The sequence below is a fragment of the Halichoerus grypus genome, chromosome 13, assembly GCF_964656455.1.
Source record: "Halichoerus grypus chromosome 13, mHalGry1.hap1.1, whole genome shotgun sequence".
Lineage (NCBI taxonomy): Eukaryota > Metazoa > Chordata > Mammalia > Carnivora > Phocidae > Halichoerus > Halichoerus grypus.
The window spans coordinates 51,589,181-51,603,580 of record NC_135724.1 but is presented as its reverse complement, the minus strand read 5'-3'; the positions used below and the strand labels follow the sequence as shown (position 1 = coordinate 51,603,580).

The following is a 14,400-nucleotide window of genomic DNA, read 5'->3' as shown; positions in this document are numbered from 1 at the left end:
GAAGAAAGCAGAAAGAAACCATATCTACATTCTCATTTCAATCATTTTAACATATGTACATTTATGGATAACCTTAAAGGAAAAAAATTTAAAAATAGGTATCTTCAATCATAGGATGATAGCTACATTTAACAATTTTCTTTTAAGGCCTACTCTATTAGAATGCAGCTCCACCTAAGAACATACATTATGTAAAAAACAAACCTAAAACATTGCCAATGGCAGCCTTTTAGTTTTCAATATAATTCAAGGCATAAATCTTTTAGTGCATGTAATGTGTAACAATACAAAAAATTTCTGATTTCAGAAGTTAAAGACACAAATAATTCAAATTTCTAAAAGTAGCTGAGGCTTATACAATGTAAACCTAAGTAATTTAAGTACAGTTAGCAATTAACTTGTACCTTGGTATCAGAGGATTGATATAGCCCTCAGTGGCTTACAAACAGCCTTCTCTTAATTAGAACAAACTCACAGAGAAAAACTAGTTTATGATAGTATAATTATATACCCCTTTCCAGTGAATACTGAGAAAACAGTTTGGAGAAGTGTTCTGTAGGTTCTTCTAAACTGCAGCTTATCATTGAGCAAGTAAGTAAGAACTCTGACAATTTTGCCAATTGGATATACTTCAGTAAATTCAAAGTTCTAGCAACAAGCCTGCTCAAATAAGCAGGTCTAGAATAAAGGAGGAAAATAAGAAAAAGTGCTGAAAGGGAATTAACAATCCTTTTTAGGGGTTGCTGGGCAAAGTATGTAGCTTTGGAAATTTAAGGAACAAATGAGATAAAACACACCTAATAACATGCCAATTTTTAGCCTTCATTAACCCAAATTAGGTACCACTGTGAACAAACAAGATTCATAAGAACATCACTCATAGTACATTTTTGTGTTAATCATCTTTACAGATTTCTTTGTCCAAAATGGTAACGCATGAGGTACTTACGTTTGAGGGGTATGGAGGCCTTGTTTATTGAAATCCTGAGACCTTAAATCCTGCATGGAGAGGCGGCCAGCACCACCGGTGGAAACTGAACTGCGCTTCATGCTTACTACCTGCATTCATGAATTCAGTATTAAAACATCTTTCCAGATATAGATGCTACATTAAGCACCAACTGTTATCTTCATCCTCAAACAGAAAGCAGCCAAGTTCCACTGTTCCTTCAAGATAATCTTTTCCTGGGCCCTTTTGTTCATATAAGGTGAAGTTCTCATTTACAGGGAATGTGTATTTAACTTCATTTAAAAATATTCAACACACACGAATATTTACTAACTGCCTACCATGTACACCTGAGTGTGCAAGGCAATTGAAATGACACAATGATAAATAAGGTATAATTTCTGCCTTCACATATCTTCAGTAGTTAAAGCCCTGAAACCTAACCCAGATCACCTTACTGCTGTTGGCTGCACCTTTTCATTGGGAAAGTCAGAGGCTATCTGACAAGAACTACCTCAAGATGTTTCCTTTACTTTGGTCTTAGAGAATACAGCTATTCTGTTTTCTTTTCCTAACGTCCATCCCTCTTGCTCTGTCCTTAACCCACTGTTTCCCATTTATATTAAATTAGTGCCCCTTTTACTTCAATCACCCTTCCAACAAGGATCAATTATATGGTCCACAAAATGGTCTACAGTTTATGTCTCAGAAAATTAACATTTCATTTCCTTCATACCTACTGAAACAGTTGCCTCCTAGAATACTCATGACTGACAAATCTTTTGATCCTATCTCATCTTTGTGGCATTAGACACTACACACCTAGATCTCTCAAGTTCTGTCTTGGTTTCCAGCGAAGTGGACATTTGTGGTTATCCTGTCACTTCTCTGGGCTCTCCTTTGTCTTTTAAACTGATTACACTCTTTCTATCTTGGCTTGGCCACCTATTTCTTTTACTTTATACATTTCTGCTATCCATTCAACTTTCTCATTCACCTATATGTGCACTCCAAATCTCCACTTAAAATGTAATTTAAGATTAAGACTTTCCTACACACCCACTAGTATCTCAAACGCCACACCTCAAACAGTTCTTCATCTTGTCCCTCCTCTCCCCGCTCCCATCAATTCCTCCCTCCAGACTCTCTGCTCCCCACCAGTGTGCCCCTAGGTCCTCCTCTTCTCCCTTGGAAATCACTGTCAGTAGAAATTTATTGTACTCCGGGAAACCGGCGCCTCGCACAGACTCGGCCCGGAGGCCTCTCAGAATAGTAGACTAAAACGTTGTCAGGGCCTCTAAATCTAAGGTGTTGGCGCCATCGCTCTCTCCCTTGAGAACAGTTCTGCCGGCACAAAATTAACTCAAAGTCATTAGTTACCTTTCTTCCAGTTTCTTGACACAACCCAGGGACCGAATTTCTGTAACCTGTGCAACTACTCACCCGGCAGGACAACAGCCGCCAAAACACGCAACTCCTCCCTCCATCCACCGGCGCAGTTCGAATTTTAAAATCTCCGCTGGCGTCTACATCATCACGTACGTCGAACGCGTGCTCGTCTCTTACGCGCCGCTCCCCGTCGCGGGAATTCTGCGTATTGCTGGCGTCCTGTCGCCTCACTCAGCACACTGGCATCTCTGGTAAGTGTGAGCGGCTCCTACAAAGTCTGGTCGGATTTCTAAAGTTAGCGCCGAAGAGACGGGCGCTGTACGTCTCTGAGTAGCTGACAGAGCTCTCCAAATCGCCCTGGAAACGCCTTTTCCGTACAGCAACATGGCCGCGCCCGTTGGCTCGTAGAAAAAGAAATTTCCTTTGCCATGAAAGTGGCGTCTTTCATGACCACGGTTTAGAGGGGTGCTTCTTTCATGATGCAAGTCTGGGAGACGTCGTGCAGTTTTTCTGACAGGGGAAGCGGTGAGGTAGGAGATAGTAACTGCTGAGTGGGGGTGTAGCTGGCTTCGAGGATCGAGCCGGTGTGGCTGCCGCTAGGGTTCGGGTTCGCAGTGTGCTCGCTAGGGTTCCATGGTCCTCTAGTGGTGGCCAACGAGGAACCCAAGGGGGTGAGGGGTGGAGGTTTGGGTGTGAAGGGGAGAGGTAGGAGAGAGAGAGAGAGAGTTTAAGCACAGTAGTTTACTTTGCTAAAATAGGACTTCCCTGCTTCCCTGAGTTTGAACTCAAAGACATGTACTGCCCAGCACCTGGAAAGTGATGGGGGTGGGAGAAAAGCTTTGAGCCAAAGTCCTGATACTGATTCTTGGAGCAGTTTTGCGGTTAACTAGAATTGTAATTTTGGGCACGTCACCTTTTCCTGAGTTTCAGTTTTCTTGACTACATTTCTTGCTCTCACTAGCCATTATATTACCTCCTCACCACAAGTGATTGTGAAAGGAGGGCCAATACCAGGATTACCATCACTAATAGCATTTGCTGGAACAGTTGCTGTGTGTCAGGCACTGCACAGCATTTCATGTAGATTATCTCATTTAATTCTCTAAACTGCCTTCTGAGATGTCATAAAAAATGATGAATTTGAGACTCTGTAGTGAGAGTAAATAACTTGACTATGGTCATACTGCTAACACTACATGGAGTTCAAGTTTGGTTCTAAATGCTGCTATTACTAGCTGTGCTGTTAAATACTTATTCTGTCCCCCTGTTAAGTTCTCCATTATACTAGATTTAGTAGGTAATACCCAGAACTTTATCATTTTTTTGGTAAAAAGATAAGGAAGTTTTGAAAAAACATAGTTGCTGAAGGAGGACTGCTCAGAACCAATAACCTTGCAATTTTGTTAGGGTTTGGTACTTCTGAAATCTGTTAAAATTGCATCGTGCTTAGCCTAGACCAGTCTTTCATTTTATGCTTTTTTGCACTCCGTTTGTAGCAGTGGTTAAGTATGGCAGTGTTAATGGGCTGACTTATTGCGGCAAATGTGCTTTGAAAAAACAAGAGCTGACCTCTCTGTGACCTCTCTAGGTTTATCTCATTAAAAAGGGTGAATTCACATAGGTAATGTAGTATTCTTTGCTTTGACAGGACACGCTCACCTTTAAGAATTGAATGACTTCCTGACTTGGAGGATGTGGACCTAGTGGCTAGATTAAAAGCGAACAGGAGGTTGTGTGGAGGGCCCAGGAAGATAAGAGGATTTGATTGGGATTCCAGAAATAAGATCCCATTTTAATTCTCTTTTGCTAAATTGGCTGAAAAATCAGAATTATCAACCCTGTAATTAAAAGTTTATATTAAAACATTACATTTTTCCTTAACATATCATGAATGTCAAATTCTCTTTTGTGTATATGTTAAGTTTATATACTTGCACATGAAATCTACCTGTGTATGTGAAGTATATTTTTATTGAAATGCAGGACATTTAAGAAGTTAATCTGGAAAATTGGATTTTACATCTAGACTCTCATTTTCAGAGTTTTTTTTTTTTTTTTCTTTTTTAAGAGAAGAGAATGTCTGTGGTGCACCAACTGTCACCAGGATGGTTACTAGATCATCTTTCTTTCATTAACAACATAAACTATCAACTTCACCAACATCATGAGCCTTGTTGCAGTAAAAATGAGCCCACCTCATCTGTCCACTTTGATACTCTTCAAATGGATTCTTTGATCTCTTTGGGAACCTCTGCTACCTTTATTGCTTTTGACTCTACCACTAAGCCAGATAATGATGCCAGAGGAAATTGTGAAATCTTCATACAGAGATATGTTTTTCGATCTGAGCTATTTAATGTCACCAAACCTTATATAACTCCAGCTGTTCACAAAGAATGCCAACAAAGGAATGAAAAGGAAGATCCAATGGATGGTATTAAAGAAGAAAACCGCATTTCTATTATTGGGAAGGTAGAAAGTTTTAATACATTTTTATTTTTCTGCAGAACATGCAGAAGTTTATTATTCCAATATCTTCTAATTTACTAAGTCTAAAAAACAATCCATAAAGCGTAGGAAGGCTTTAGTTATAGCCAATGTAATTTTTAACTCTTTCCTAATGTTCTACCATTCTTAGAAGACCAAATTTGCGTATTTCAAAAGTAAGCAAAGTTTGCTCAAAAGTGAATGCTCTGTAAATTAAACAAAACTAAACAATAACAAAAAACCCTTTTTGCTTACTCAATTTGTATTAATTGCACGTTTTTACAACTGTTTTTGTTCAACAACGTACTGCTTTGTCTGCAAAATCCTAAAGCGGTTTATGGATTTTGGGAGATTCTTAGAGACCTGTCCTTTGGGGATAAGCTCCTTAAAGAAGTTTGCAAGAAGGGTGATATTTCATAAAGTTTTTAATAATAAAAGTAGAAAGCTACTATAGAAAATTGTATATGTTCTTAAAGCATATGTATACACTGGTGCAGTCTTTTGGTGAAGTTTCAAGAATGCTATACAGGATCAAATTAATTATGCTTTAATACTTTTTATGTTTCTGAAGAGTTCAGAGGTGATTATACAAAGTCCATTTCAGATAGATTATATTAACATTTTCTTTGAAAGAGATAGGAATAACTTTATTACTCACCCACAAATGTTTGAGATCTTTCTGTGTGCTGTTGTACATACAGGGATTAAACAAGATAAACATTATTGGTACCCTCATGGATCTTACAATTGAGATCCATGAAGAAAGATTATTAAATAAGAAAGCATGTTGAGAATTAGAATAAGGCAAGTAATAGGGATAATTTATTACATTGTTCTAGTTTCCTGAAGTAGAACTTTTAATATTCTTGTAATTTCTTCTGTCTTTTTTTTCCTTGGACAAATATTTATTAACCATTTGCTGTTTGTCAGGCATAGGAAAGAAAATATATAATGTCTGAGATTTCAGTAAAATAGTATATAGATTATTTATCAATACTATTACTAATTCAGACAAATAATAACAAGCATTTACAGTTTACTAAGTATGGGCGTCTTTTAATGTTTTCACTTATGTTATATTGGGTAAATTTCTCATTTTAATATGGAAAAATATAGATGGGTGTATGTAATGAGTTATCTTGACAAAACTTACCTTAATTCTGATATGCTAAGGCAAATTGTACAATTAGCTTAATCTTCAGTCCATTTATTTATTCAGCCAGCAAACATTTATTGTTAGCCTGCTGGGAGTATGCTACCATGTAAGCCCTGGTGTTTCAGCAATAAGAGGTATAAAGTCCTTGCTCTATTTTGCATTGTCTTACATGTTCTTTTCTATGCAGTTGTTAGATACAGAACAGTGTTAGTATATCTGATTTGTACCTAGCCCTCAGATCAGTCATAAAGAGCTATTGAAAGTGTACTGGATTGGGCGCCTGGGTGGCTCAGTTGGTTAAGCGACTGCCTTCTGCTCAGGTCATAATCCTGGAGTCCCTGGATCGAGTCCCGCATCGGGCTTCCTGCTCGGCAGGGAGTCTGCTTCGTCCTCTGACCCTATCCCCTCTCAGGTGTTCTCTCTCTCTCATTCTCTCTCTCTCAAATAAATAAATCTTTAAAAAAGAAAAAAAAAAAAAAAAAGAAAGTGTACTGGATTTTTTTTTAATGATAGTATATGCGTAGTTCATCTCCTCAGAAATGAAGTTGAGGATTGTACAATATATGTCAACTGATAGATGATACTAGTAACTTTATACAGTGTCACAGTTTTCTTGTGTTCCACGGATGTCTGTGCTACATTTTATCATTGGTACTAGTTCTTATTAATAGCAGATAAGGCTTAGGTGACCTTATATCACTTATTAAGCTTGTAATAATAATAATAATAATAATAATAATAAATAGTAATTTTTTATTTGGGAAAGCTTATTTCTTTAGTCCATACACTTTTCACTGATTCTGACCTTACTAGTCGGTTAAGCTCTTGAAGACTGAGATACACACTAGGGAAAATGTGATAAAAAAGAAATACTAATATATTTCCAAATATCAACATTGTGATAGATGGCAACATAATTTTCTTCCTGTAATTTACTCTTTAGAAGCGTAAAAGATGTGTTGTTTTCAATCAAGGTGAATTGGATGCTATGGAATATCATACAAAGGTAAGGTGTAAAATGTTCATTGATGACATTTGAAGATTAATGTGAAGTAGTATAAAACTATATAAATAAGGATGTTCTTAAAAATTAAACAATTCTTTTGATCAAAGTTAGAATTTAATAGTGGAGTGACTTTTTTTTTCTTTTATGATTTCTGGATTTTTGAGTCATAATTAAAAAGGTATTTCTTCTTCAAGGCTCTAAAAGAATTTTCCCATGGGAAAAAAATGAAAGAATTTTCTCATGTTTTTTTCTAGGATATTATTTCATTTCACATTTATATCTTTGATTCATTTAGATTTCATTGTGGTGTGAAGTGTGAGTTACACATACACATATGTATTTGAGTTTATTTCTGGATTTATGTCTTAATTTCTCTATCTTCCAGTCTCTTTTCAGGTTTTATAACATGAGTATGTTTTAATATTTGGTATGCTTACCCCTCCTTTTATCTGTATTTCTCTTTTACAGAATTTTTCTGTTTTGTTTGTTTGTTTATTTTCCCATATGAATTTCCCATTAGGATCAGTTTAATTCTGGTTAGAAAAAAGAAGCAATTGGAATTTTTATGGCATCAAGTTAAATTTATAAATTAAATTAGGGCCTACTGACATCTTTAAGATGTTGATAACACAAATATGTTCTTTCCATTTGTTTCAGTTTCTATTGTCATTCCATAAGATTTTCTTTATAAAAGTCTTGCCAATTTCTTAAGTTGCTGTAGTTTTTTTTTTTTTAATCTCTGGGGTTTTCCAGTTAATACTTATAACTCCTGAAAATAGAAATACTTTAAATTACAGCTTTCCAATTATTTTATCTCTAATTTACTTCTCATTTGTAAATGAATAGGCTGGAAAATACAATACAATATTAAATCATATTTATGACAGTGTATATCCTTGTCTTGTTCCTGACTCAGTGGGGATGATTTCATTACTAAGCATAATACTGGCTTTTGGACTGACCTGCAAATAGCATGTGAGGAAGTTTCCATCTGTTCTTTTTTAAAAAAAATATTTTATTGATTTATTTGAGAGAGTGTAAGAGAGTGAGCATGAGCCGGAGCGGGGGGGCGGGGGAGTGAGGAGGGGGAGCAGAGGGAGAGGGAAGAGGGAGCCTGATGCGGGACTCAATCCTAGGACCCTGGGACTGTGACCTGAGCCAAGGGCAGACACTTAACTGACTGAACCACCCAGGCACCCCCCATCTGTTCTTATTTATTGTTATTATCAAACATGGTTATTGAATTTTATGAAATGTTTTTTAAGCATCTGTGGAGATTGAGTAGGTGATTTTTCCTTATGTGTAACCATCCTTGTGTTTGTGGTATATTCCGGATGACCAGCTGTCAGTGCCTCTCCTCACTCAGAGATGCGTGGTCAATTATCTCCCATTTGCCTGGTGAATCATGAGGTTTCTCAGTCTGAATATTTGGAAATGGGCACCATTCTTGGCCCTGTGGGAACTCCCTGCACTATTTCTTCTGTCTTTTGGGTAGTTCTTTTCCTGGCCTTGGATAATTCCCTCATACACTTAAGCACATCAGTACTTAGGGGAATTTCTCCAGTGTGACTGCCTACAGATCTACATAGTTCTCTCTCTGGGTAGCTCCTTTCTGTCTGGTACTCTGTCCTGTGAATTCTTGTCTTGACCTCCCTATATTCTCTGCTTTGTCTGCTCGCTCTGGATTTTTCCAAGGCTCTGTTCAGATTCTTCTTTCTTTTGGCCTGGAAATTTTCCAGGCAGTTGCCTGGGGCAGTCATAGGGCTTACCTATGATTTCTTTCATTGTCCTTTATTGCCTGATGTCCTGTGTCTTGAAAGCTGTTGTTCCTGAGACTCCATCTTGGTTGAAAGTAGAAGTCTTTGGCTGCTTTGAATATTTTTTCTTTATCATTGATTTTTAGCAATTTGATTATGATGTTCCTTAATGCAGTTTTCCCCTCCTCCTCTGTTTGTTGAGCTTGAATCTATGAATTAATAGTTTCAGCAAATTTGGAAATTTTTTTGGCCATTACCTCCTCAAATATTTTTTCTGTCCTCTTCATTTTGGACACTTTTATTATGTTGTTTTCAAGTGCACTAATGTTTTCTTCTTCAATACCTGCTGTTAATACAACCTAGTATGTATTTCCTTTTTGCAGTGAACAGGCATACCTTGTTTTATTGTGCTTTGCTTTATTGCACTTTGCAGATATCACACTTCTTAAAAAATGAAAGTTTGTGGCAACCCTGCATCACGCAAGTCTCTCAGCGCCATTTTTCCAACAGCATTTGCTCACTTTGTGTCTGTGTGTCACATTTAGATAATTTTTGCAGTATTTTAAACTTTTTTGTTATTATGACATCTGTCTTGGTCATCTGTGATGAGTGATCTTTGATGTTACTACTGTAATTGTTTCGGGGCACCACAAGCTGCACACATAGGAGATGGCAAACTTAATTGATAAATGTGTGCTCTCACTCCTCCACCACCGAGCCATTCCCGTCTCTCTCCCTCTCCTTGGGCCTCCCTATTGCCTGAGATACAGCAGTCTTGAAATTAGGTTAATTAATAACCCTGCAGTTGCCTCCAAGTGTTCAAGTGAAAGGAAGAGTTGCATGTCTCATACTTCAAAAAAATTTTTAAAGGTTTTATTTATTAGAAGTGAGTGAGAGAGAGAGCACGAGCAGGGGAAGGGGCAGGGGGGAAGCAGAAACCCTGCTGAGCAGGGAGCCTGATGGAGGGCTCCAATCCCAGGACCCTGGGATCATGACCTGAGCCGAAGGCAGATGCTTAAATGACTGAGCCACCCAGGTGCCCCCCCCTTTTTTTTTGAGAGAGTGGGGCGAGGAGGTGGAAGGGCAGAGGGAGAGAGAGAATCTTAAACAGGCTCCATTGCCAGCACGGAGCCCGACTTGGGGCTCGATCTCATGACCCTGAGATCATGACCTGAGCTGAAATCAAGAGTTGGATGCTTAACCACCTGAGCCACCCAGGAACCCCAGCATGTCTTATACTTTAAATCAAAAGCTGGAAATGATTAAGTTCAGTGAAGAAGGCAGATCAAAAGCCCCATGCACCAAAGTGTTAGCGAAATTGTGAATGCAAAGCAAAAGTTCTTGAAGGAAATTTAAAGTGCTAACCCAATGAACATATGAATGGTAAGTGAAATCAGCCTTATTGCTGATATGGAGAAAGTTTGAGTGGTCTGGTTAGAAGATTGAACCAGCCACAACATTCCCTTAGGCCAAAGCCTAATCCAGAGCAAGGCCCTAACTCTCTTCAGTTCTATGAAGGCTGCAAAGATGTGTGAGGAAGTTGTAGAAGAGTTTGAAACCAGCAGAGGCTGGTTCATGAGGTTTAAGAAGCTGTCTGTATAACATCAAAGTGCAAGGTGAAACAGCAAGTGCTGATGTAGAAGCCGCAGCAAGTGATCCAGATGACATAGCTAAGATCATTACTGAAGGTGGCTACACTAAACAGATTTTCAATATAGACAAAACAGTCTTCTATTGGAAAAAGATGCCATCTAGGAATTTCATAACTAGATAGGAGAATGCCTAACTTCAAAGTTTGAGAGAACAGGCTGACTCTCTTGCTAGGGGCTAATGAAGCTGGTGACTTTAAGTTGAAGTCAGTGCTCATTTACCATTCTGAAAATTCTAGGGGCCTTAAGAATTATGCTAACTTGGGGCACGTGGTGGCTCAGTTGGTTAAGCATCCGACTCTTGATTTCAGCTTGGGTCGTGATCTCGGGGTCCTGGGATCAAGCCCTGTGTCAGGCTCCGCACTCAGCAGGGAGTCTGCTTGAGGATTTTCTCCCTCTCCCTCTGCCTCTCCCTCTGCTCATGCTCTCTCTTTCTCTAATATAAATAAATAAATCTTTAAAAAAAAGAACTATGCTGAATTTACTATGTGTTTGCTCTATAGGTGGAGCAACAAAGCCTGGATGACAGCACATCTGTTTACAACACGGCTTACTGAATCTTTTAAACCCACTGTTGAGATCCACTGCTCAGAAAAAAAGACTCCTTTCAAAATAGTACTTATTATTTTTAATAATGCACCTGGTGACCCAAGAGCTCTGATGGAGATGTACAGTTAGATGTATGTTGTTTTCACGCCTGCTCACACAAAATCCATTTGGCAGGTCATGGATCAAGGAGTAATTTTGACTCAAGTCTTATTATTGAAGAAATACATTTCGTAGGGCTATAACTTCCACAGACAGTGATTCCTCTGATGGATCTGGGCACAAAGTCAATGGAAAGTCTTCTGGAAAAGATTCACTATTCTAGATGCCATTAAGAATTTGTGATTTGGGGCACCTGGGTGGCTCAGATGGTTGAGTGTCTGCCTTCAGCTCGGGTCATGATCTCCAGGTCCTGGAATTGGGCCCCGCATCGGGCTCCCGGCTCAGTGGGGAGTCTGCTTCTCCCTCTCTCTCTGCCTTTCCCTCTGCTCCTGCTTTCTCTGTCTCTCAAATGAATAAATAAATAGGAAAATCTTAAAAAAAAAACACAAACATTTGTGATTCGTGGGAAGAGGTCAAAGTATCAACATTACCGGGAGTGTGAAAGAAGTTGATTGCAACTCTAAGGGATGACCTTGAGGGGTTCCAGACTTCAGTGGAGGAAGTCACTGCAGATGTGGTGGAAACAGCAAGAGAACTAGAATTAGAAGTGGAGCCTGAAGATGTGACCAAACTGCTGCAAGCTCATGATAAAGCTTTTTTTTTTTTTATTTTATTTTATTTTTAAAAGATTTTATTTATTTATTTGACAGAGAGAGACACAGCGAGAGAGGGAACACAAGCAGGGGGAGTGGGAGAGGGAGAAGCAGGCTCCCCGCAGAGCAGGGAGCCCGATGTGGGACTCGATCCCAGGACTCTGGGATCATGACCTGAGCCGAAGGCAGTCGCTTAACCGACTGAGCCACCCAGGTGCCCCTCATGATAAAGCTTTAGTGGATGAGGGGTTGCTTCTGATGGGCTAACAACGAAAGTTATTCCTTCAGGTGGAAACTACTCCTGGTGACGATGCTGTGCACATTGTTGAAATGACAACAGAGGACTTAGAATATTCCATAAACTGAATTGGTAAAGCAGCAAAAGGGTTTGAGAGTATTGACTCCCAGTTTGGAAAGAAGTTCTACTGCGGGTAAAATGCTATCAAACAGCATTCATGCTACAGAGAAATCTTTCATGAAAGGAAGAGTCAATTAATGTGGCAAACTTCATTGTTGTTTTATTTTAAAAAATTGCCATGGCTACCTCAGCCTTCAGCAACCACCACCCTAATGAGTCAGCAGCTATCAACACAGAGGCAAGACCCTCCACCCACAAAAAGAATATGACTTGCTGAAATTTCAGATAGTAGTTTGCATTTTTTAGCAATAAGGTATTTTTAAGTTAAGGCATATACATTGTTTTAAAGGATGTAATGCTATCGAGTCCTTAATAGACTATGATACAGTATAAATATAACTTTTATATGCACTGGGAAGCCAAAAAATTAATTTGACTCACTTTATTGCAATAGTCACTTTATTGTGGTGGCCTGCAACTAAACCCCCAATGTCTCCTGTATGGGACTAGAAATTTTTATTTTTTAACAACCTCCAGGTGATTCCAATGGAGGTAGTTGAAATACGTATTTTGAGAAAGACTGCACCAAGGGGGATGAAAAAGGTAATGATTATAGAAAAGAATATATAGTCTGATTTATAAAATACAGGCGAATCTTTTGTAGCTTACAGCCCTTGCCTTCAATGACTGATTTTATTGTGATAACTTGACTTTATTCCAGTGGTCCGGAACCCAACCCACAGTATTTCTGTGGTATGCAGTTTTTTTCTCTAGAAGCTCGATTTTTTTTTTAAGTAGTTTTGTGTTTCTTTAACATTCTTATTTTTTTCTGTACATTTTTGAACATATGAATATGGTTATGATAAGTGCCTTATTATATTTTTCTACTTTTGTTCCTAATCTTTTAAATGGGCTGCAAGTAAACCTATCCAGCCTTTTCTACTCTTTGTTCATCTCTGTTATTCCTGTATGTTTCTATTGAGTGATTATTTCTCCATAATGTGTTGCATTTTCCTGCTTCTTTATATATCTGGTAACTTTATTTTTTGTAAGACATTTCAATTTTAACTTCTTGAGTACTAGATATTTTCATATTCCTATAAATATTCTTCAACTTTGTTCTTGGACAAAGTTACTTTGAAACTGGTTGATCCTTTTGTGACTTTCTTTTAAAGTTTTGAAGCTTGTTTTAAGGTTTTTTAGTTAGGACCAGAGCAGTCTTTAGAGCTATTTTTCTCCCCACTCATGAGGCAATACCCCTATGAGTCGTCTACCTGATGCCTTGTAAATTAGGAGAGTTTCCATTCTGGCTGGTGGGATCGCTGTTCCCAGCCTTGTGTGAGCTCTGTGGATTGTTCCCTCTGATCATTTGACATCATTTCTTTCCCTGACCTTGGGGAGACTTGAGTGGACCTTCCTGCAGCTTTTAAGAACTGTCTCTCTCTGCAGCTCTCTCCTCTTTGGTATCCTGCCCTGCAAACTCTAGCTGCTTTGACCTTTTCAGACTTCCAGCTGCATCCTCTCAACTCAGAGACTGTTGGACTCTGAATGGGTCTCCTTTGCTGCGCTGCCGCCTGCAAATCTTCTCAGGCAGTAAGCTGGAACAATCATTCGTTTTTCCTTTTTTAGGGACCAGTATTTTTCACTACTTGACATCTATCTAAGTCAGATAGCCTTTTAAAAAAATTACACTTTATACTTTTTTAAAAAAGTAATGTCTGATGAAAAGTTAAATCTGACCTCTGGTATTGCATCTTGCCCAGAAGTGGAACTTAGATTTTAATTTTCTAATTATTGTAATTGTATTTTTGCAAAACTTTGTTTGTATGTTCATTTAACAGTTACTTTTTTTTCTTTACAATTTAAGAAATATAAATTCAATGGTAAGTTTATTTTAAAATTAGATCACTAGAAAAATTTAATATTAAATGTGATTTAAACTTAGTTTGCTTTATAGATTAGAAATTCTGCTTTCTTCTAGAAACATTCATGTTATCAAATTTGTGTTTATTTATTTATTTATTTCAAATTAATCAATACATTTTTAAGAATGTGTTTTATATGTATATTGTTTGGTTATTTAATTGTGAGTGAATTTATGAAGTTTGTTTTATTCCACATTTAAGAAACAGCAATTTGAAGGTATACTCACACATTCTTGCCTTTACATTTTATCATAAAATTATTTTAGTGTAAGCTTTAAAACATTGATTTCAGGGGCGCCTGGGTGGCTCAGTTGTTAAGCGTCTGCTTCGGCTCAGGTCATGGTACCAGGGTGCTGGGATCGAGCCCCACATCAGGCTCTCTGTTCAGCCGGGAGCCTGCTTCTCCCTCTCCCACTCCCCCTG

At 38.2% G+C, this 14,400-nt stretch overlaps 2 protein-coding genes across 10 annotated transcripts in view; one reads left to right on the top strand and one right to left on the bottom strand.

Moving 5' to 3' along the window:
- The window catches only part of NDC80 (NDC80 kinetochore complex component), a 47,694-nt gene extending 45,249 nt beyond the window's left edge, over positions 1-2,445 (bottom strand). The window contains exons 1-2 of one of the 2 annotated variants that reach the window (XM_036123385.2): positions 2,330-2,445; positions 950-1,059 (exon numbers count right to left, since the gene is read on the bottom strand). In XM_036123385.2, the coding sequence (XP_035979278.2) occupies positions 950-1,050 (101 nt within the window). In that variant the 5' untranslated portion in view covers positions 1,051-1,059; positions 2,330-2,445. The remainder of the gene's footprint in view (positions 1-949; positions 1,060-2,329) is intronic. The other variant, XM_036123384.2, reaches the window with a different exon arrangement.
- A 52-nt stretch (positions 2,446-2,497) lies between these two features.
- The window catches only part of METTL4 (methyltransferase 4, N6-adenosine), a 235,899-nt gene continuing 223,996 nt past the window's right edge, over positions 2,498-14,400 (top strand). For 2 of the 8 annotated variants that reach the window (XR_013443374.1, XM_078060558.1), the window contains exons 1-3: positions 2,638-2,868; positions 3,987-4,810; positions 6,925-6,987. Coding sequence is in view for 7 of the 8 variants with exons in the window: in XM_078060558.1 (XP_077916684.1) it covers positions 4,415-4,810; positions 6,925-6,987 (459 nt within the window). In the remaining variant the exon portion in view is untranslated. Of the gene's footprint in view, positions 2,590-2,637; positions 2,869-3,986; positions 4,811-6,924; positions 6,988-14,400 lie in introns of those variants that run through there. The other 6 variants (XM_036123390.2, XM_036123388.2, XM_036123389.2 and 3 more) reach the window with 6 other exon arrangements.